General features: G+C 39.2%; 1 protein-coding gene across 2 annotated transcripts in view; it reads right to left on the bottom strand.

Annotated features, from left to right (window-relative positions):
- Window positions 1-2,572: 2,572 nt before the first annotated feature.
- Window positions 2,573-25,006, bottom strand: part of OLA1 (Obg like ATPase 1) — a 192,991-nt gene continuing 170,557 nt past the window's right edge. For both annotated transcript variants that reach the window (XM_075000908.1, XM_075000907.1), the window contains exons 8-11: window positions 10,146-10,286; window positions 9,357-9,453; window positions 7,146-7,268; window positions 2,573-3,091 (exon numbers count right to left, since the gene is read on the bottom strand). In XM_075000908.1, the coding sequence (XP_074857009.1) occupies window positions 2,990-3,091; window positions 7,146-7,268; window positions 9,357-9,453; window positions 10,146-10,286 (463 nt within the window). In that variant the 3' untranslated portion in view covers window positions 2,573-2,989. The remainder of the gene's footprint in view (window positions 3,092-7,145; window positions 7,269-9,356; window positions 9,454-10,145; window positions 10,287-25,006) is intronic.

Here is a 25,006-nt window from a genome sequence, read left to right as displayed (position 1 = left end):
ATTCTTCAATTTGGCCATTAGCATGGCCATTTCGAAGTTTTTACTAAGTGTAGACATAGCCTTGGGGAAGATATCAGAAATGCTATAATATGTGCAATAGTAACAAAATTACCGCCAAATTTCAAAGAAATTAAAACACAATAAAGAAATTCAGTCACCTGTAGAAGTCCCCAGATTCAGAGTTCTGGTTTCTAGCATAATTTCTTCCTTTATATGAAGCGATCATGGGACAGAAGAGTACTACTCACCTTTGGCCTCCGATGTTCCAACGAAGTGACACCCACAGAAACTTTACAAACAAGACATCACTGTAATTTATTCTGTAGGCCTCAGGCTGGATTTCATAGTTTTTACAGCAGGAAAAAATTCCTGAGTGGGCTACAAATTGGGGACTGATGTCTCTATATTAAGCAAGACAGTGGGTATCTCCCTCCCCTCGCATACTCTCAACGTTGTATTGTGGCTAAAACCCAGCATTACCCCTAACCATCTGATGTTACTTCCTTGACTGACTTCCAAGATAATCAGTTTGGTTTACTTTCATTCCACACTCTACTTCCAGTACAGAGTTGGGGTCCTAATCTCTTTCAGTTATACTATCATCATATAAGGGTAACGAGAACAGTGCACTTGGAATGCTAATATAAAATTTTTGGGATTAATAAAAGCTCCTGCTGCTTCAAAATACTCATTCTCATGTCTTGCCCTCCCGACAAAAATACAGCTTTTTTTTTTAAAAAAAAAAAAAATAGCTAAGGTCAGCGACTCTCCCATCTCCCCAGTGCCAACTTCAGTTTGGGCAGCAAAGCCAATTGTTTTACAAAAAGCCACCCTGTGTCACTGACAGATCTTTCTCCTACCCCTCCTAAGAAACTAACATAGCTCAAAGGCAGTATTACAGGAAGAACCCAGCACCGTAGCATTACCAGTTTTCCCAATATCCTCCAAACAGGGAAGCTCGCCTGGATAAGCTGCCTTTCAAAGTTTTTAAATAACAAATTGATCACAGGAAGAATGGAGCTTTGCCACACCTACGAACACTGACAATTATCATTCTCTTCTCAAACACTACTAATTAGAGCCCCTACTAGGTCTGTAACCAAACTGAGTTGGGTGCAGTTTAGAAAACAAACAGGTTATTTTAAATTAATTGAATGCATCATAAAAGCAATTCTAATAGTTTCAGTGAGTTAATATTTTTAGCTGCATCCCCACCTTGCCTGATTCTTCTACAACACACAAGGAAACCTACTCTTGTATGGTTAAAAGCGTAACCAAGGGGCTACATTACCAACCCACATCACTGGAACTGTCTGCCAGCAAGGCGTGACTTCCTTCTTCGAAACCAGCGTTTCCCAAACAAATTTGGCCATGGAACACTTCTGCACTAGAAATATAGGGATGGAACATATACACGCTGGTCTGTGTGTGTGTGTTCATACTGAAAAACTGCCGCACGTAAATGCTCAAAAGTTGATTTAAGAGTTGATTTTTTAGATGTTTTGTATTTCACAAAGAACAAAAAACGAGAGGAAATCATCTGAATGAACAATTAATGTTCCTCTCACAGGCGGACCATTGGCAACCCTACAATTAAGCGTAAAAATTAAAATGTAAGTACAAACCCCAAACAAAATATCAATATAACAGCTAAAAGAAAGATGGTTGGTTGTCATTCTTTTGTACAAAAATAAAAAGGACATTATTGTTCAAAAAAAAAAAAAAAAAGGACTGTCTTTCCTTAAAGCTAAAAAAGGCAACGCAAATTAGGTACAGAAACCTACTTTTAAATTGAGTTTTCATATATTTGTTATTTTTACAGAAAACTACTGGAAAATAAAAGTTAGTCATATTTGATAGTTTTTAATAGGAAGAGTTTTGCATCTCTTTCAGTGTGAGTCGCATAATAACTATACTATTATGAATGTGTTATAAATATTAATATTCCTACAATCGAAATTCAATTCAATTATCTTTGTATTTTTGATACACACAATTTGTTCTTTACATTTTAGAAGGAAAAATATCACTAGCATCAACATTTTTTCATGGAACAGCTATTCTCATTGAGCGGAACACAGCTTGGGAAACACCGCTCTAAACTGTTACACTCTCCTCCATTGTCCTCAAACCTTGAATGGAAGACAACAGGTTACACTGGGCACCAGTGCACCAGCCTCCACAATTTAACTATTTTCAAGCAGAAATTATATACTCTTTTCAGAACGGTTTTAACAGAAAAGCTTCAACCTCAAAGATAATACGATTTTCCTCCATGTATTTTGCTCTCTCTGGTCAAAATCACTTGTGCTATATCCATTTTATTATCCTTATTATCATCCTTCAATGCATGTCCATCTACAAATTCATTAACTTTGAGACAAATCACTGGCATCCTAATCTTCTGAGTCCCATGAAAGACTCACGTTTAAGATACAATTGCAGCTGCCCCACGCTGCTGGTTACTGTATCATACACGTCTTTAAATTCTGTAATCAGCATCCACCAGGTGCCATATCGCATTCAGCACACCACAGTCAGTCAATACAGACATCCCCAAACACACCAAGGCTGGTTTTGTCAAATGTTTTATTGAGTGTAGACATCTGGAGTACTGTAAAACATGCATTATCTGTAGATTCAAAAAGGAGCAAGTCACATTGTCCTCACTGTCAAACGTGTCAGGCTTGGCAAACATGATGGAGATTAATGAAGTATCATGAGAGTAATATGGTTCCTGAAAAGCTTCTACAATTTGGAGTAGGGTCTTAATCATTTGAAATGCAAAGCTGCTCACATTTAGTGAACTTGTATGTTCACTGCGGGTGCCATATTTTAATTCAAAACAAATGAGTAATTTCATTGGGGCTGAGGGATTTTTCCCTTAGGTATACACTGTATGTTTTCTGTTGGATATTCTGTCTAAATAAAAAAAAATCATATCCTTTCTGAAGTAGCACAGTTTATTGTGAACAATGAGCAACAATATTCATTTCTTCTTGGACTGCTGAGGTGTATTAAATTTAAAGAAGATAATATCTCCATCCTCCACTATGTAATTTCTGCCTTGTCGTCTGTACTTCCCAGCACTCTGCAAAAGACAGGAAAACAAAAACACAGATTACTTTACAATTAAGTTTGCACAAGAAACCGTGATTTAAAAATATTACACATTTTGTTTTAGTTTAAACAGTACCATCATTGCAAATTCACTCCGAGTCTTGTAATGACTAACCATAATTTCCTCTCCACTAAATGGATAGTACCACATATATATATAATCAGACTAATATCATGAAGCTTTACAACATGATGTTAATGGATATAACACTCTTTTTTCCTCTTTCACTCCCACATCTAAAATATCCTTAGATGATAAATACTGGCTATGGAAAAGACTTTACTGCTAGAAAGAAAATCCAAAATGGTTTGTATTCTCACTGCATTGCTCTGATACTGGTCTCTCGACCGGGTGGGGTCTGCTGAGCTGTCGCTACCCATGATGGAGCATGCACAGTCAAAATAAGGATCATCCCACAATGTCAGAAAGTTATAATGGAGCATGCAGGACTCTTCAAGCAGCTTCCCCCTTTGCATCTGCACAGGACAGGAAGGGCTGAGCCACGCAAAGTCTCAGTCTTTGTGCGTAAGCATTTGTTTGCAACAAATGTATAACCACACAAAAGGACAGAAGTGACCTGCCAAGTGGACTGCTGAGTTTAGAATAGGCTCAAAAGAGCAGGCTGAGGGCAATGATGGGCTATTTGGAACTCAAAGGTAAAACATTACACTCTGGGAGAAAAACCAGAACAGGATACAAAATAAATGTGGATCCTGCCACACTTTTGTACTTCACTGAATTTAAGTATGTGATAATTTTTCTCTCTCTTTAATGCTGCCTTTGTTTTGTTTATTTTTACTAAGCCATGTATTATAAGGGCTACAGGAAAGCTATGAGATCTGTACAGAGAGACTGGGTGATACAGGTTACAGGAACATTTACTTTTAGAAGTGGTCTACAATACAGACCATTTGAGACCCACTGCTGTATTCTCAATGCTCTTCCTGTTTTGAAGAGTTCTCCTGCAAAGGAAACTGCTTCCATGAAAGATTTTGCTCTGCCAGTATTCAAAATGACCTATCACAGTGGTGGTATGCTACGATACCAATGCAGAAAGGTGTTAACTAATGACCCTAGTTACAAAAGAACAGGCCAAACGAATAGTAAATAATTATTTCAAGCATTTTTTTGCCCCAAAGCCCTGCTTTGCAAAACACCATATTTCTTATGTTGGCATGTAGGGAATCTACTAGGTCTTGTAGTGTCATTCCCAAGGTAAATGGCAACACCAGTGAATCCAACTTCTTGTAAATCTCTCAGATGCAAAAATGTACACAAAATGTTATACTTAAAGCTATAGTTATTGATCGTATCCAGTATGATATGTCTATTAATACCCAAATCAGTGCTTGAGCACATTAACTTTTTTTTTTTGGAAACTTACTTGGAATATACAAGGTTTGCTCTCAAAAATATTAATCGTTCTTCATTTTGAGGACACTAATAAGGCTGTAGTCACAAGTAATCTAGACTAACTGGTAGCATAAACATTAATAAAACAGTTGCTGCAAAAATCATCAACAAACATAAGCTGCCTGCACAGATAGGAAGACTTTTTACACATAAATACATGTACTTTTCAGCTGGGAAAAGGAAAGGTGCATTATTCAAAAACATCTACAGAACAGCCTTTTTACATGAAGTACCACAAGTTCAGGCTTTCTATGTCACCACTGTATTCTGTCACAAGGTGGTATAGTCTTCCTTCATTAAATACATTTTGACATACTAATATACCTTTATGTATTTCTGTTACTAGTTTACAATTAATTAACAGTGACAGTGTTCCTTTAAATTCTCTAGAGACCATTTAATCCATTTCCATTGCTATCAGAAACACTGGTTGAAAAAATCAATACCCATTTGTGAATCTTGAGTATGTATTAAACAAGACACGTCTAACCAGTTCATTTGCACTTGAAAGCAGCCATCTGTAGAAGCCAGCTTTGCCTAAGCAGATATGATTGCTAATAATGTGATATCCCTGTAGACTACAAAGCCCACACAGAGCTATTCAGCATATAGTTCACAGCATTGGCATTAAATTAGTTATGGTGTACTGGTGTTACATACACAGAAAATCAAACTTAAAAATTGATGAAATTGATAACATACAAAGCAAGCAACTCCAAATACCAGTTAATCCAAAAGATCTGAAGTTTAATTTAGAAATTTAGCAGCAAAGTAAGTTAATTAATACTCTCTATAGCCTGAGACAGTTTTTATTTATATTTTAAAAGTCAATGTAATATATTTTTCTAAAAGCAAGGATTTCCTTTTATTTGGCTTTTAATCAGAGCTAAACATTCACTCTCTATAGACACATTTCAAATTTGTTCATAACATCATCCATTTAATTATGATTTACAGTAGGAACACAGAAAATTTCTGATTCTTACATTGGGAGAAATCCCCATGAAATCCCAAATGAAGCTGAAAAAAAAATCTAGAAAAATACTTAAGATCAAATATCTACTAAGGTGATGTGCTGTTGTGCAGGGGACTCATATTTGTATTTCAGCAACTACTATTAGCATAATTTGAGCCCCAGCTACATAAGCAAGTTTTCTGACTAACTATTACTAGATATATTTATAGCTGTGCAACTATACACTCTTTCTTTTTCACAAGATAATTCACACACAACAATGAACCAATTATACTGTGATTTTCCCCCAAACTTCCAGGGGTTCAAAGACCTATTAAATTCCTGCTGCTCAGCATCATTTTTGTCAGTGATACTGCAGAGAGTAAGTGGAATATGAGAATTATAGTTTTGCATAGCTCCTAAACTATAATATAGCACAAAGTGAGGCAAAGTCTTTTAAATTCTTTTACACATTATAGTAGGAGCCTTCAAATAATGTGGTGGATTATATCTAATTAGCCTCTTTAAAATCTTAGTTTAATAAAATACACAACTAAAGGTTAGAAATGGAACATTCACCAAGTCTAGGTGAAATAAATGGAAATTTTACTTTCTTCTAATAAAAAGAAAAACTGCAAGAACAGCAACATCTGGACAAAGACAGACAGTTCTTACCACATTTATTTGCCATGTACACTTTTACTCCCTTTTGAATAACCACAAATCATATTTAGCATATCAAAGTAATAAGGGCACAACTTTGGGCACCCAATCAGTCTCTGCCCTCTAGTGTTGAGAATGCAGATAAAATGTCCCATCTTCACGAATGTGTACAGCACAAGAAAAAAAAATTACAAGGTGTCAGTATAATAAAAAAGTTTGTTATGTAATTAGCTTACAGCGGATTCAGTAAGTAATAGCCAGGAAACTATTGTCCAGAATAGGCTACATATAAGTACTGTGGTCACCATAAAATCTCTGCATCACAGTATTTATTTTAAGCACAATACCTGCAGTACTTTCTATTCTTAAGATGAAGATGCCTGAACATTTTGTCATAAAAATAACTGCTGGACATGGCAAATGTTATCGTTTTAACCATGCCTGCTGTAGTCTATGACAGACAGAACCTTGCTAATAAAACAACTATATTTCAGTAATAAAATGTTTCTTTAAATATTTGTTTTAACACTTTAAACACAGTTGTAATGTAATGCCTTCACAGCTGCCTTAAAACAAACTTACTCCTTATCCACAGAAACTGTGCGTGCATGGTGAGGGAAGGAGGTTCAAGTAATCTAAAAGCTGACCATCCAATTAAAATACTCCATTTTCGAGAGTCAAAATATTTTTAAATGTTACAAAAAATATCAGTAAACTCTAAAATACCATAAATCTATGTGAAACTTTAGCACAACTCTTGCTCATAATGTTGACATTTGGACTGTTAGATGTCATATTTCAGTTACTAAAATTGACACATCTGTATTTTAATTCTTTTCCAAGTATAAAATGAGAGGAAATCTGTGGTCTATTAGCAGCAATAACTGTCAGATTCACTTACCACGGGAGATGTCCTTCCAATGAAGGCAAGCTCTTGAACTGGGAAAATGGTGTGTATTGGGGGAGGGGCACAGGAAAAGATGGGGTGCTCACCTTGACAGCTGCTTCCGAACCTTCTTCTTTAAAGTCCTCATATTTCATTACTTCAGCCATAATGAATCCCTTTTCAAAATCTGTGTGAATCTTTCCTGCTGCCTGAGGAGCCTTCGTCCCTTTCTGTCAAAGGAAAGACCAGAAGAAAATTAATTGCATTTAAGAAGATTGATTGCAGGAGAGTGGCTTCTCCTGTCTCATATACTTTCAGGCTTTACTGAAACTTTGTTTCGTCTCCGTTGAAACAATGGACGTACAACTGGCAAATTCTCAATATTAGGACATATAGATACTTTTAGCACAGATAAACCAACAGATATTAAAGAAGCGCAGCTTTGTCTTTTCCTAATGGGTACCAACAGCAGTATTGATTTATAAGCAGTGGCTGTGTTTTGTTGTGAGATTCGCTTTGATCTCCAATTCTTTCCAGAGAAAGTGAGGAAAATAAAGATTTTTAAGTAACTTTAAAGCTGGATTACCAAAGGCTTCAGATGAGTTCAAATAAATGTTCCCCATTTTTCACTTACAATACGTAATTTTTTCACTAAGTATAACTGGAACCATACATTCATTTTAAAAAATCGTCAAGATTAATAATATTACATCTTATTATTTTAGTCAGTGTAAATTACAGAACCAGGATGTTTTTTAAAAATTGCCATCCAATGATATTCTAATAATAAATACAATAATGAAAATATATAACTATATATATTCATGCAACCATCCTAAAAGAGAATTTAAATTTATGTAGAAGAATGGATGCTGTCTGTCTTGAATTACAAGGGCATACATTCTGTGCACACACAACCATGGAAAGAAATTTGAGAAATAACGGTGACCTAAAGGCTGCTTAATAAAGCATGTTAAAGTGCTAAGGAGTCTGACACTGTAAAGCACAGTTTTTACAATAAAAGATGTATTGGGTTAATATGGCTATTCACTGATGCTTACCTTACTAAATCTCTTAGCATATTAAATCAAAGATACTTACTATCAGTCTTAAGATAAACCAGCTTTCATATTTTCCAGCAAAGGGCAAACGTCTTCTCTACTGGTAATGCTGGAGTTTTGAAAGGTGGCTTTTTAAACAGCAAATAATGCAGAGCAGCAATACACCTATGATTTGATGTTATTTTGTGAGCCCAGATAATGGACCTTGGCTAGGAGTCATAACTTCAAGGGGGATGGAGTGAAGAAAACTTAAAATTAAATTCCCATGAAAAACATATTTAACCCATAACATGAAATGCCTAAACATCTACAGTAATATTAAATCAAAATAAAAATTTAATGGAACAAATTACAGTGGTTATTGAAAACAGAAATTATTTTCTTTGAAATGAAGTCAAAGCAGCACTGAAATTCTTACACAGCACTGAAATAAATGGAAGTAGCAGATTAAAAACTCAATGACATATTCACTACCTCTGAAAGCTGATATTTTTATAAGCTGGAAAATGAAGTTTATAACTATATGCATTTCAAAATATTTTCAGTACTAATTTCTATATTATAATGTATATATAAAGCAAACCATTGCAGCTCAGTTCTTGTTGTCCTTAAGGAATAAATTAGTCTCCCTCTATGGTTGTAATCAGTGTACATGGATATTTGAACTCAATATAATTTTTAGACATGTGTAACTGGACAAAACATACAGAACTATCAAAATAAAACTACTTCTAAATATTCAGATCAGCAAGAGACCTTAATTATTACACTGATTTTCGGTTTTTGAGCCCATCTGTGTATCCACGAGGAATATAATGATGTTATAGTAGTTTTATTGCTGAAAATGTAATCCGAGCAAAGCAGGAGGAGGAAAGAACCACCCGCAACCCAAACAAACTTAGCAAATACAAAATGAAAAGCAACATCAATTTCACTGCAGACAAACCCAGTCACACAGATTAAGCAAGCACAATACTGGTATGTCTTATCTCTGACCACAGGAGGAGGGTAGACAGATTCTACAGGATGAAGAAATTCAGACTATGTAATAGGCAGAATCAATTGTTACCTGCCTCAATCAATGCAGCTCCACTTTCACTGTTCAGCAGCTCACAAATAATTAAAGTTATCCTGGACAAAAACCTCATCTGTAATGACTAGCTAACCGCCACCATGACAAACTTCAAAGTCAGTGATATCAATCTGAATTCAATAGTGTGGAACTGGATGTAGCTGATGAATAAGTATGAATCTTACCCTGATGGTCCATGCACGCACTTCATCTGGGCCTGCAGTGAAAAAGTATTCTAGCTGGAGTGCTGCATACCCAGCCTTAATGATCTTTGGTAAAGCGCTGAAATAAAATCAAACCAATTCATTCAACATACACACAAGAAACAGCTAAATGCCTCAAGTAATCAACTTAAAAAGCAACACACATTTGGAAGACATTGGATCTTCTTTCTTACTACTTTTAAACATGTTGTTATGCACAACAGTTGCTTTAAAAAAAAGCCCTCCTTGTAGGAGAATTACTTTTTACTACGCCAACACAAAGACAGTATTTTGATTTGTTTATTCTGCAAAACACAGGAAGACAGGAGAAATTTAAATCATCCTATCACATAGTACTTTTGGTCTCATGGAAATTATTTCCAGGATCTTAGGTAATAAAAGAACAATTGTCTTATTGAAATTCAATATTCAAACAATTTATTACAGTTACTCAGAAAAATTACGGCAAATTTTTCTCACCATCCCAATTCCCCACAGATGACGAAAGAGTTTTGGTGATCATTCCTTCTCAAAAATATACATAACTAATACCCATGTTATAATTAAAACACTGTACAGAGATGACAGATGACAGTTAAAAACTTAATTTAAAATAAATCTTTTCACTCTGTCTCATGGTAAAGAAAGGAGAAGATTCCCTCTTTATAATGGTAATTACTCTGTCATTTATTATTCTATCAGCACAAGCAATTAAATTACTGCAAGGAAATAGTTGATAATAAAGTGTAGGGAAAATGAATGCTAATTAACCTTTGTGTCATGTTCTCTTCCAGATACTTCTGTTTCTCTTCAGCACTCATTTCTTGCAACTTCAGTTCCAAGGCTCCACTAAAAGGAATGACCAAGGCACCTGGGTCATGCTTGTCCACCCACTTTATAATTTTTATCAACCTGTAGACAAAAAAGGGCACAACATTATCTTGTAGTGCATGCATGACTGTACCACATTCATTATTATCAAGTAGCACATACATATTCATAAGAATTGCACGGTTTTATGATGCCATCTTTTTGTGTATTGCTTTCCAAGGTCAAGGCATTAACAGGCAGCAATTGCTTCAGGTGTACTACATTAATATTTTACTGTAGTCTGGTTTTAATTCAGAATACATTCCATATAAAACATGACTCGATTTTAGAAAAGACATCTTTAATGTTAGCCAAAAATTTAGTTGAGCTAAGGCTGCCTGTTTCAGTCAAACTTTGAAGTGCCACACACATAATTTTTCTTAAACTTCCAAAAGTGATACTGCTATCACATTGTACAGTAAAAACAGGTTCTTCTGATTTTCATCATCCATCGCCTTTTATGATCATGTCCTACAGAAGATGAAACGGTAGGCAGAAAGAATATGAGGATCTATAGGTTCCTATGTAGCAAACAGCAGCCCAGTCCTGTTGGCTACTGATTGGAGGAAATCAGAGATTTCCTCCCATCTTCTATTAGTTCTACAGGATAACAGCTCTAAACATTTTCCGTTTATGTTTTAAGTGAAGACTCACAGAAGTGTTCTACTACTTCTCTACATTATCAATAGCTCAAGCAATACCACTATTACTTTACTATTTATAACCCCATCCAAAACGATTTCCCAATAAGCAGAACTGCCAGATTAGAATTTGCCAGATTAGTAAAATGAGCTTCTTAATGTTTTGCCATTTTACCACAAAACAGTTGTTTTTGCGGGGAAAAAATATAGCCTGTAGGTTCATGAACTACTAATATACTTAAATAAATACAAAATTATTAAAATAATTTAACAAAGTAGAAGGGTAAGCACATCTCTGATTGCAAATACTATACATTAGGACACTCGTAAATTACTTTAAAAGGATTATGTCTTTGTAAAGTTATTTACATGGCAATTCTTTGAGTAAGCTGTTATTTCTTCCATTAACTCCTGACATGCTCAAAAAGTAACAGTAACAGGTATGATGTATAGCAAATATGCTTGACATCCCAAGAATAGACTTCAATATAGCAGTATGGGTGCCTCAAACCTAAAGTATCCATATAACATACAGTTTTTATGCTTGCCAAATTCTTATTCTTAGTCCCACTAATCTCCCTGATTTAAACTAAGGTTTTAACAGCTATTACGGTAAAGTGCTCAGAAAGTGTGGCCAGCAAGCCTTTAAATAATCAATGCAAATGTCACCTCAGGGAAAAAAAAAAAAAAAAAAAAAAAAAGAACTAAACCACAAGTTCATCAACACACATTTGTCAGAGAAAATAGCAGGGGATCAGAGCTATTATGAGATTAAGTGCATGGCCCACTGAGTAGGGTTTTAGATGGGACAAAGAAAATAAAAGTTCACTCAACAGTTTTCACACGTTTGCTATACAAAAGACTCCTCTTCTCTCATTTACCTATGTAAATACCCAATTGGTAGTTTTCAAACCCTCATTATACATATCGTTTTTCCTTCAGTTATCAAGTAAAAATAGTCTGATAGCAAAGACTGATATTGAGACAGCGTTGCCTTCCTCAGTATCTAAACCAAACATAACACCAACTAATTCACATTTCTGAAACCTCACAGCACATTTAAACCCAGGGTAGTTGCACTTCTCAAAACTGACATTTCGGGTAACACGAGTTAAACTTTTTATATATCAAAAGTCATAACTTACCAGTACTTGCTTTTAACTCAAAGAAATACCTACAAATCCTGTTACTCACAGCTGTAGTTTAAAAGCTATACATTTATTTTATTTAAAAAGTAAACATTTACTATTCTGACTTTTATGCTAATTAGATAATGTATCATGTGACCAAGTGAAAGAAAAGCATGAACTGTACAAACAAAAGGAAATAAAACCTGTGTAATAATAATGCCTAAAATCAAATACAAATTTTGTTTGGTAAATAATGGTCATCAGAACTCAAACTAAGAACTGTTGTGGAACAACAAGATAAGAAATAATTACTTTGGATAAAACACTAATTCAGAATAATAATAGTTCTACACTGTCATTTTAACAGCTTTTCTATTGAGTCCGTAGAGGGATTATTTGCATTCCTCAGGTATTCTATTGTACAATTCAGATGAATAAAGACTTACAAATCATTTCTCTACCGCCAGTGAGAGACTTTGATCCAGTGAATACACCATTGTACCTTAACTATAATTGGCAAAAATCCTGACAGTGTAGAGCATCACAAGCTTAATAACAAAGGGGAATATCTCAAAGTGTTGACAGATGATCTTCATAATGCAGAAGCAGAGCTGGTACATTTTAGCAATAAATGAGCACTGAGGTCTAAAGGTCTCTGAAGTGACTGACATCAGACCTGCCACAGGCTCGCTAAAAGAATAAGGTACTGCATCACACTCTGTAAAGACAGTTACGTTCTCTGTCTGTGCGCTTTACTTTTGTGACTTTCAATGTCATAAGAAATACTAAAAAGAAACACTGAAGAATTTCCCCAACACTGACCAAAACAGACTACTAAAATCAAGAGTACCAGAAGCATAAAAGCTTGGTGGAACAAATCTCTGACCTCTTTTCAAACCATATATTGGTGACTGATAACTGCAAGCAATGCACGAATTAAAATGTTAAAACTTAGTTTCTTACGCTAAGTACCAAAGTTACCAAAAACGCACAAAATTCCTTTTAAAAACTGTGATGGAAGTAATAATTAATGCCAACTTCTGCATTTCTCTGAGAACATTATTAATGCTGGAAATATTTACAAAAAAAAAATAAGACAGACTTATTTGGAATTGTGCTAAGGTAAGCAAGTTCTAAAGAATTTCTCCAAGCAGTTTATGTTATACTTGACAGAAAGGAAGAACAATTTCCTTCACAGTTTCTTACAGAAACACTATCAATTTAAAAACTGCAGTTGTCTGATTTTTTTTAAAAAAATTATTATTGTATCATCTGAAATAACAATAAGTGAAAGCAAAAAAAATTATTTATTTCCTACATTTTTGCTTACTTTGTGCATTTGCCAGCCCTTAGTGAAACTAGTTATGCAGTTTTCTCTGTAGAGTCAGTCTGCTTCTCTGTGGCAGTGTGGCTCTATTACAAGTAACTGAGGAGATAAAAACATTTTGAAATTGGAAAATGTAATGGTAAAATCACCACCATTAGAAGAATGATTCAGGGGCAAGTATATTGCCTAAAATTAGTTTTAAGTCATTTTTTAAAAATGTATTTTCAAGTTGATGGTGTCCCCTTTAAATACAGTAGCCGAAAGCTACGTTTTATTGAATATAGCATTTGGCTATTACATATACTTTTGTCATGTGCCAAATGCTATTTTAGATACAAAATGAAGCTCTGAAGGCATCAACTATACAGGAATGAGAAAATGACAAACAAACAAAAAAAACCCTGTGAAAAATGTTTGTACTGCAAGAAATGAGAAAGGGCAGGGAGGAGGTGAAACTGGAAAGACCTGGTACAACTGAATACATACTGCACTCCTTTGTAAATCATAACCACAGTAATAGTGCATGCTGTATGTTGTATTAGTTGGTGTGGGGAAAAAGGAAATTGCTGGAACTGGAGGTGCTTGTAAATTGCAAGTAAGTGTGCCCAAAACTGGAAGCTGGGTTGTTCGTTGCTTATTCAGAGCCTCAGGCTCCACAAATCAAACAAGTGAAGATTTGGGGGCTTCTCTCCACTCAGATTATCTCCACTAATTTCTTGAAAACTTCCTGAGCAGGACCTAAACTCTGAACCATAGTCTCCAGCAAACAGACTGACTGAGAATCCAACCAATCTGCCTTCAAGTTAAAACTTCCTACCTGGTCATTCCCCTGAACCAGTAAATAAGGTTAGTTTAACTGTTCTAAGACTGTGCCTTCTCTTTTGGTCTGGATCACACCCTCTGGGTGTTTCTCCATAGGAGATTTTCACTAGAGATTGGACACTGAGGCTGCTGGATAATTTTCTGGGGGTTCCCACCTACAGAGACGGGGTTTGACTAGGTGCTGTATTAAGAATACATGACATCTGAACTGACTGACTAGTGGTTCCATTGAGTCAAGAGGGCTTCTACTAGAGCAGGGGTGTGCAAAGTGAGGAGTGGGCCCCATTGGGTGGCATGAGAATTCATAAGGTGTGGAGGCACAGCACAGATTGGCAACTGGGTGTCAGGCTCATCCATCTTATTAAAAATGTTGAAATGTTACTGTTTTTATGTATGGGTGTTCACATTTATATACTGATTTAAGTTTTTACATTTTACTTATTTTCTTACACATGGCAAAAGCATTTTTTATTATATATATATATATATATATATATATATATATATATATATATATATATAAACATAACTGAAATTTTCATTGGTTTGGATTACATTAGACAGGCTGGGGTAGGCTGGGCAGGGAGCTGTTAAATTCAGGAACAATAAGTGGGACCTGGCATAAAAGGTTTGATCACCCTTGTATAGAGGACAATGGCGTGTCTTGGTCCCATGGACAGCAGTTCTGCAAATATGCCCACAATTCCCAATTCATGAAATATGTGACATGCATTTGACAGGGCCCATATCTCCCTGAACTTTTCTGCAATATGAACTTTTGTCCCTCTTCTGTGAAAATAGCGTCAAACATGACTCTCAGATTAATATGGATGGAAAAACACTTCCTTGTCTTCGCTGAAAAACGGTTGAAGGAAACAAAATAAGAAAAGCAGACATGTTTGAAAAGCTGTATGATTTCTCAGCATTAGTCATTACTACAGAGAATGTTGGGGAGATGGCAACACTGCTTTTTGGGCATTACAGAGGAGTTTTTTCTCAGATACTGCATAAAGGTTTTGGAGCAAACAGGTACGTTAAAAAAGCAGCAAGTTGTCAAGCCCAATATATATATATATATATATATATATATATATATATATATATATACATATACACACACACATACATACACACACACACACACGGCTCTATGCATGATCTGAGGAATCAGAAATGTGTGAGCCTTACACTTGAACTTAACACCCATGTGATTATTGCAGGTTGGGTCTAACCAGTGTGGTTTCTGCATAGGAAAACTATCTCACTAATCTTTAGATTCATTTGAACATACCAAAAATGCAGTGGAGAAAGGAAAACCAGCTGACAAATTACTTACATGTGCAAAAGACCACAGACAAGAAGCTAACAAAGATAAGTAGTTATGGGGTAAGAAGCAAAGTACTGTACTGTCATGCATCAAAAACTATCTTAGCAAGGAAAGAGTAGGATTAAATGGTCAATTTTCATCAGACTATGGATTAACACTGGGGTAGCCTCAAAATTCTGGTCTTGGTCCAATTTAAAATTCTTTTACATAATAATATAATTTATTTGGAAAGGGGGTTGGTCAGTAGCTAGGCAGCAAAATTTGGAGAAACCACAAAATTATTTAAGTTATCCAGGATCATGAAGAAGTTGAGACAGGCCTAATAAGCTAGGTGAATTGACAACATAACGACACATGAAATTCAAAGTCAACAAATACAAAGCAATGCATTGTGGAGGAAAATAAATTGCTCATACACCTTACGGGGTTTTAAATTAACATATACATTCCAAAAAGGGACATGGCTGTCCATATGGACAACTCAGTGAAGACCTCCCTGCTCAATGTGCAGCTGCAATAAAAATGAATAATATAGAGAACATTATAATGCCTTTATATAAATCAATCATACTGCCATGACTGGAATGCTATAGGAAAAACTGCTCATCTCATAAAGGATACTGTGGAACTAGAGGGGAGAATCGGAGCAGGGTGATAAGAATGATCTGCACCATGGAAAAACTCATTCTGAGATTGAAAGTCTGACTCCAGTATCATAAAGGAGATGAATCAGAGGGTTATGGGAAAACACATATAAGAATAATGAATGACCTACAGAAAGTAGATTGGGAATGTCTGCTTTGCCCGACTCATAACACAAGACCCAGTGGGCACGTGATAAAATCAGAAGATGTAGAATCCAAAACCAATAAAATGAAATGTTTTTCTATAGTTTGGGTAACTCATTCATGCCACGAACTTTACAAGACTTGAAGGGGGACTTAACATTCATATGCACAACAAGATGATCTACAGTTGTTATATTAATGATATAACTCTTGAAGAAGCGATATTAAACCTTATGCTTCAAGGCTTAACACAATCAGAGATCAGGATGAGATCTGTGAACCACTGTTGGAGACAGGATACTGGACTACGTGGACCTTGGATATGATCCAGAATGAGAATTCCCGTGTTCCTATAAGCCTAAAAAGGCAGGGAGAGGGAGCGAGAGGAAAGGAAGCTCACAAAGCTGACTATCAGTCTGTAGTTTTTATGAACCAGTCACCTGGGCAAATGTTAACTTGCAATTTTGGTGACCGACAGTTGCAGATACTAAAACCAGGATCTTCGAGGAGACATCAAGTGTTGATGCTGTGAAGTACTAAACGTGCTAAAAAGTGCTTGCAGTTGAAGCAGAATTGAGCCGCCCAGAATCAAAGAACTACTGTATTCCTCCTGAGCATGGGAGCTGTGAATGACAAGGGGTAACTCTAAAATCACTGATTCTCTGGAGCTGACTTACTTGGATCTCTAAAGCGTGCTTTAGGGTTTGGCTGTGACTGCCCCTTCACCTGATGGGATGAGATGGATACTGACATAAATCCACTTTAAGGTGAAGTAGTTACACTTCTGTGCTTTCTGTCAGGCAGTGATAATGGGAAGTGGAGCACAGAGAATAGAGCCGGCCTATTAACCGTTTCCAGGTAGCTTCCTGCCCATCCCATCTCCGATGTGTGTTCGTGTGTTGTGGGGAACAAACGGATGGACAGACCTATGCAAAGAGACAGAGAGACTGGACACAATAATAGATACTTTTCTCAGTGGTGAACTCATTAGCCTACATGCGAAGTCCTAATTGTCACAAATAAATGGGAAGGAGTAATGAGAGACATCCTGCTTTATACTGGCATTTAGGAAGGACAGCTTTTAAAACTCCACAAGAAGAGGACTGAACACAAATAGGTGTTTAAGACTTTTTTTAAAAAAATCAGAAACAAAACATTTAGAAAAATTAATTTTCAAAAATTTCCCAGCGTGGGGTACTTTGACAACAATATCTGCAATCCTGTACGGTCTTGTCTTACTTCACATGCAACTATTTAGGCCTTCCATAGTGTTCCTGTCACTGTTTGAATCCAAAGTCAACTTTATTCAAGACAGTGCTGCTTTGTTAATAAATGACACAGGTATCTCTGAGGAGGGATACCATTTTCTGTCCTAATACCCTCTCCTTTTCTTTTCTCTTCCATTTGTCTCTTCCTTCACAGATATTTTATATCTTCTCTTTCTTCCTCTACCTAATGTTCTGTTTCCTTCTCAATCCACCCTTTCGTATCTTTTGTCCCTCCTTCAGTATTTCTAAAATTAGAACTTAGAACTACTGTCAGCATATTGCAATAGGAAAGGCAACTGCTAACAATAAAAGATACAGGATTGTTTAGTGGGTTAGGAGACCTGGGAGTCCCAGCTCTGTAACTGGTCTGATGTGTCACCTTGCTCATGTTGTTTCATCTATTTCTGTCATGGCTTCCCCTCTACCTTGAACATTTAAACTCAGATCTACAGAACAGTGCCTTGACTTTTACTCTATATTTGTATAGTGCTTAGCACAATGGAGCCCAATCTTGATAGTGGCTTCTCTACTCTATGAGAATAGAAATAAAGAACAAACACCATCAGTAATTCCTGTCATGACACCAGGTAGTAATTCCTATGTCTAGATTACTAATGAAGCCCTGACAGAGTGTCGCTGTTATAATTGTCTAGCATCTAATTCAAAGAGCCATACCTATGCTATCTCACAGAATCAGACTTCTTCCAAGTCAGAATTAAAATATGAGGACACACAAAAATCAAATCAACATTTCAACCAGCTAGTCAGAGAGAAGGATTCTACATTGCCTAAAGAGAAGAACCTTACTTACTGTTATGACATCCAAAACCATAGATTTTTAATGATACATAGCTTTTTGGCTTCTCTGTTATGGCACTGCCTGGGGAAATTTCAGGGAAGGGACACTGACTGCTTGTATGTTAAAAGTATTGGGTAAACCCTAAATCAGCGGTGTCCAATAGGAATTCAAAAATTGCCACACTTGTATTTGTCATCTTTGCATATTTACCTTATTATACAAAACTTTATTAAGCCAGAGGCAGGACTTCTGGGTGGACTCTGGTCTGCTGTTAACAAGAAACCTTTTTACCCCCTCATAACATGTGATTTTGGCATCCTGGAGTCACGCGTGAAGGTGCAACCTGAATGGACCGGGGTGAAGGGTGCAGCCAAAGTCCTGGGAAAGAAGATGGCGGTAGAGATTAGAATACCAAGTTTGTCTTGGTCATGACAGGACTATCAGGATGAGGTATGCCCAATCCAGCGTGACCTTGACCAGAAGTCTGTGAATCAAGGATAGGGGAGGAAACACGTAGAGAAGGGCATGTTCCATTTGATGGAGATAGTGTCCCAGAGGCAGTGTCGCCCCAGACCCACTCTGGAGCAGTACTGATGGCACTTTGTTGACTTGGGTTGCAAAAAGGTCTAGGTATGGCTGGCCTCAAAGCTGGAACACGAGCCACTGTGCTCATCTCCCAATTGTGGTGATCACTGAACGAGTGACTGAGGGCATCTGCGGTCATGTTCAGTACCCCGGGTAGACAGGTAACCATTGGAGTGATGTGGTGCCAAAGGTACCAGGTCCACAATTTTATGGCTTCTGCACACAGGGACAGGGACCGAAGCCCGCCCAACAGTTGATATAATATGTGCATGTGGAGTTGTCTGTCAGGATTTTGACAGTTGTGCGTGCAAGATGCTGGAAAGCGTAGCAGGCTGCCCTGAGCTCCAGCAGATAGATGTGGAGCACTTTCTTGGTGAAACACCATTTGCCCTTGAGACAATCCAAATGAGCCCCCCCACCATCCCATAAAAGAGGCATTCGTAGTAAGGGTAATAGATGTGGGGTGGCTGGTGGAACGGCACCCTGGTAAGAACATTGTTTCGACATGTCCACCACTGGAAGGAGGTGAGAATGCGTGTCAGAATGGCTAGTGATTTGGACAGCGGGTCCCTGGCAGGGCATAGCATGTGGCCAGACAGGACAGGAGACACTGTATGTGTAGTCTAGCCAGCTTGACTGCATACATGGTAGTGGTCATGTGACCCAGCAGCTTCAGGCACATGTACCATGATGGTAGGATACAGTCACACCATCAGGATGAGATCACCCAGGGCCTGGAATCTTTGAACAGGAAGAGTGGGCCTGGTGGAGGTAGCATTTATGTGGGTCCTGATGAAATCTAGAGATTGCATGGGTCAAAGTGTGGACTTCTTGAAGTTTTTGCAGAGGCTGAAGCTGAGCAGGTCTATGGTGACCCATACCATGCAAAGTACCTATGGAAATGAGGGCCCCTTTATGAGACAAACATCTAGATATGGGAAGATAATCAGCCCATGACATCATAGGTGGGCAGCCACAATTGCCAGAGTCTTGGCGAACACCGTAAGTGCAGTTAAGAGCCCAAATGGAAGGTATTGGTAGTGGTAGGACCCCAACATAAAACAAAGAAAGTGCCTGTGCACTGGGAGGATCATGATTTGGAAACAGGTGTCCTCTAGGTTGAGAGCCTAGAGCCAGTCTTTGACCTGTACCAGGATAATGGCAGTGAGAGTCACCATCTTGGAATGTCGATAGAGGACGCATTTGTTGAGCCTCCAGAAATCGAGGATGGGCCTCCACCCTCTGTTCTTTTTCAGGATTAGGAAGTATGTGGAGTAGAATACCCTGCCCTGAAATTCTGCTAGGACTGGCTCGATGGTGCCCAGACAGAGGAGGTGCTGTAGAACTCTTTAGTGAGCAGCTTCTCATGAGAAGAGTCCCTCAAGAGGGTCAGGGTAGGAGGGCAGATGGGGGGGTGGTAGAGGTAAACAGGATGGAATGCCCCCAACCACTAGTTCTAGGACCCACTTGTCCAATGTAATGGCTGCCCAAGGATGGAAAAAGGGGTGAGGGCAGTGGTGAAACTGATAGTGACCAGGCTGAGACACAGCTGGGGCAGGAAAATCTCTCAGGTTTCTGACCAAACCCTCAAAACTGCTGTTGAGGGTGGGACACTGCAGACTGGTGATGCTGCTGACATTGGGGTTTGCACCACTGAGAACTGTGTTGTTGGCGGGGTTTGTAGCGCTGTGGCTGGTGGTGGAACTGTTCCCATGGTCTTCAGTAGGGAGAGTACCAAGCCTGCTTAAACAAGGAGGTATATATCCCCAGTGTACATAGCATGGTATGAGTGTCCTTCACTGAATGTAAGACCTCATCGGTCTCGTCTGCAAACAGGTGTTGCTTATTGAAGGGAAGGTCTTCTACCTTCTGCTGAAGGTCTCTAGGGACTCCTGAGGGTTAGAGCCACGAAGTGCACCTCATGACCACAGTGGAGCCCATGACTCTAGCTATCGTGTCCACTACATCTGTTGTGGACTGAAGGGCCACATGGGCAATAGTGTGCCCTTCCTGTATTACATTTATCAGGGCTGGGCATTGTTGCTCTGGCAAGTGCGGGGAACCAGGTCTGGCGACTTGGAATAACTGAGGTGCTCATAGTTGGCCATCATGGCCATGTAATTTGCACACACAGAGAAGACTTCGTGCCCTGTGATGTCCCACTTCTTGCTAGCCTTGTCCTGGGAAGTGGAATGGAAGGACTTGGACTTGTTACAGACCACAGCGACCACCAGTGAATTTGGTTGCAAATGAGTGAACAAAAACTCTGTGTCCCAGAAGGCCACAAAATACCTCCTAACTATCCTCTTATTGGTGGGAGCAATGGATGCCGTGGTCTGCCCAACGAGGTCGGTGGGCTCCATTATTGCATCATCCAGAAGGAGCACAGTTCTGAAGGAGGTGGGGGGGGGGGCTGCAGGGTGCAGAGAAAATCTGTACTGCTTGCCCTGCATCTCCTGCAGGTCCTTTTCCTGAGTTTGGACCACCCACCTAAACAGCTCCTGAAAAGCCCATGGGTCATCCTTAGGGGAAGGCGAACCAGAGATCGCCACATCATCAGGTGATGAAGAGGAGTGGTGCAGTGGGGACCTGCCCTCGCCCTCCGACAGGGAGTCTTCTGCCTCAGAACACTGACCGCAGATATGTCGCTGATGCCATTGGCTGCAGTGACACAGGGTGGTCCCCCAACATGGTGAACGGGGCCAGCAGACCATGGGAGCGGGGTGATCATGGCCGCCAGGGTGAGCAGTGAGGAGCAGGCTCTTACAGGTATGGATAGTGATGTGCAAACCATGGCAGGGTAGCTGTGGGTATACCATTGTTGGTGGCATGTCCTCCCGGGTGGAGTGCATGGGACTGGAGTATTGCAGTGAAAAGACACTCTGTCGGATGGAACCGTCTCCCACTGAGTGGACAAGCTGGCCCCTGAGCCACGTGTGGACTCTGAATGCCTAGATGAGCACGAGGATGGAGGAAGCGCCAAGGATATACAGCGCAGCAAGTGAGGTGGTACTGAGGCCAGTGCCACGTGCACCTTCAGCAGTGAGTCTTCACAGCACCATGTAGACACCGTACCACATGCTGGTGCCTCAGGCTTAGGTGAAGTCGTGTCTCAGCGCTGTTTCAGTGTGTTCTCCAGTGGTGCGCAGGAGATGGACAGTGCTTTGGCCCTGGACTTGTGCGAGGCCGAGTCTGCTGCCTCACGTGAGCAGTATAGAGACTTGGAGAGGTGCTGCTTTTGCTCCATCTCCAGCACTGAGGGAGTTTTTGATAACCCCTTATGCTGTGGAGTAGAAGCAGCCAAAGCTGGCAATGCCGATGGGACCAATGGTGGCAGAGGCACTGAACGTTGGTGGCTTGGCTCCAAAAGCACCCATTTAAGTGGTACCGGCTTGCACAGTGACAGAGGTATCACTTTTTCAAATGATGTAGCGCATGAAGATGGCACTGGAAGCCAGGACCGTGCCACGGAAATGCCTGTCTTGGTAGCTGGGGTGCTGACCGAGGCAGAGTGATGTGCAGAGTCTTTACCCTTGATCTCCTGTGCCCATTTTTCAGTGGAGGGATGCTCTGGGGCTGGTGTTTGGAGGGACTTTTTGTAAAGATAAGTCTTGAGCCAATTGGCTCAGTCCCTCCTGGCCCTTGCTGTGGGGCTGGAGCAATGGGTCCAGGATTGAGTTTGGCGATTCTTATCCAGGCACTGAATGCAGGATGTGTTGTCGTCGGAGACAGGCATGTTGTGCATAGCTTGAAGCTGGAGAACCCAGCGTGGCAACGACTCAGTAACTAAACTCTAACGCTAAACCAAACATTTTTTTTCTTTCCATTAAACTTTTAAATGGGAGGGATAACTTGGATAAAAATGGCTAAAGGTAGAATAATAACTAACTCTTCTTCGGTCACAGTGAGGTCGCCATGTTAGTCTGTTATCTTCACAAAACAAAAAACCAGTCCTGTAGCACTTTAAAGCCTAACCAAATAAGGTGTTAGGTGATGAGCTTTTGTAGGACAGACCCACTGCTTCCAATCTGGAAAGTTCAGAATTTTCCAGATTCACTTCATCACCTAATAAATTATTCTGTTAGTCTTTAAAGTGCTAGTGGACTGCTTTTTTGCTTTGCAACTCTTCTTTGACTGTGTCTACACTACGAGATAAATTCAAATTTAAGGCAGTTAGCTCTAAATTTCCACATCTTCATTGTAAACACCATTAGCTCGATTTAGGGAGCACTCATATCGATATCACAATATTGTTGGTACCTGATGGGTATAGAGTCGAGCTCTAATTCAGAAGTTCAATTCAATGCCCCTCACTCCTCTGCTCTGGCTGCTGCTCTCCAGGTGCATAGGAATTAGGTAACAGGAAGATTGTGAATTTCAAATCGGGACCAGGAAGCCTGTGGCTGTAGGCTCATGTTTGTATGAGAGTCTGATAAATGCCTGTCTTTCTTTGCTATTAGCGCTGTGAGTGCATCTACCCATTACAAACAGACCCTGCACGGAAACGGCCCTCCGTAAGAGGCCGAGAAACTTCTTCTCAGTGGTTTACATGTGTGCGAACCCCGCTCTCTCTCTCCCCTCAACAGGCAGCATGCAGTCGGGGTCTTTTGTGCACTCATCCACATCACATGAGTGTCCCCTAACCCAATAAAAGGATATGCCTGTCATTCAGTTCTGACCAAACTACCAGGCAGCACCATGTCCTGGCTTGTGTGCAGTTAAGATATGCAGGGCCTTTCTGCCACCAGATGGAAGTCTCCCCCGGCAGCTAAGATACTCAGGGACTTGCGGCCGCTGGAGGGGTGGGGGTTCAGTCTATGAGCTTTCACTGCCACCCCCCATGTTGGCAATATCTGTGTAGTGAAGAGAAAACACAAATACTTTTTCTTAGACTTTTCTATCCTCTAACTTTGCACCCCTTCACGCAGGAAAGAATGGGTGCAAGGCCACTTGAGAATACAGTCTTTCCCTGTGTTATTTTCAGGGATCAGATGCAATAACAGAAGGGGGGACAGTCAGTGGATGGCCAGTTGAGAATTCAGTTACAGAAGAAAGATTTCTGTTAATTTTTTTGCCATCTCTGTGGATGCACTGCTTTTCTTCCTTCCGATCAGAAAAATGGAGGTATAGCACAGCAGGGGAGTGAGGAAAATGCAATGTGAAAAGATGATGTCAAAGACCAGTGAGCATACCCAGAATGCTGCAAGGATGAGGGAGCTGTGAGAGAGTTTCCCACAATGCACTACTGCAACAGTCAATGTTTGCTAATTGAGTGTGGCAGTAATAAGTCGACTTTGTGAGGAGCACATGGAGAGGTGAGGATTATCAAAATTGAATTTATGAATTCCAGAGTTACAAAATCAATATTAATAAATTTGATTTTACCTCAACACAGACTCAGCCTAAGTCTTACAGCAAGAGAGAGAGAGCAAAGATCTATTCACTGCCAAGGACTGTAGAGAAGAAACCGAGGGGCCCGTGCCAGATAGCACGAAGAGGTGCTACTGCATATGTGAAGGAAACCATAGCTTAAGAAGAATCTCTGAGCACCAGCGCAAGGACACGTCAACACCCAGAAAGAAGCACCCATGGGGACACTATTTGAAGAAGAATATTTGTTTTATATTTCATACTAACCAATGGTATAGAACTGACAACACTATCTTAAAATACTAAGACTGTAAAACAAAGAAATCATACCAATGACTTGAAAAGAAAGCTCAGACAAAGAAATATTAGGACAGTTGGGCTACACAGAATCACTGAGAATGAAAAATCTAGGATTTCCCCCCCCCACACACAATCGCTTCTGAAGCTGCTGATAATGAAGAATTTTGAATCTGCTCGCTCTCTAACCCCGAGAAGGTCCATCAAGGTAACAAAGTGATTTATAAACAGTAACAAATATAAAGGACGCGGAATAAACATGCTTGATGTAATTTAAAAGGGGCCTGTTTTTGATCTGATTTTTGGTAGCTCACAAATCTCATTTTATCCAGATGATGATTCTGTTTACAGCAAAAATATCTGTTTCTCAAACTGTAATGGAAACTGCAGCCTTTTCACTGCAGGTCA

This window comes from Carettochelys insculpta, chromosome 8 (assembly GCF_033958435.1).
Source record: "Carettochelys insculpta isolate YL-2023 chromosome 8, ASM3395843v1, whole genome shotgun sequence".
NCBI lineage: Eukaryota > Metazoa > Chordata > Testudines > Carettochelyidae > Carettochelys > Carettochelys insculpta.
Note: the sequence above shows the minus strand (reverse complement) of the source record. Positions and strands in the feature narration are given on the sequence as shown.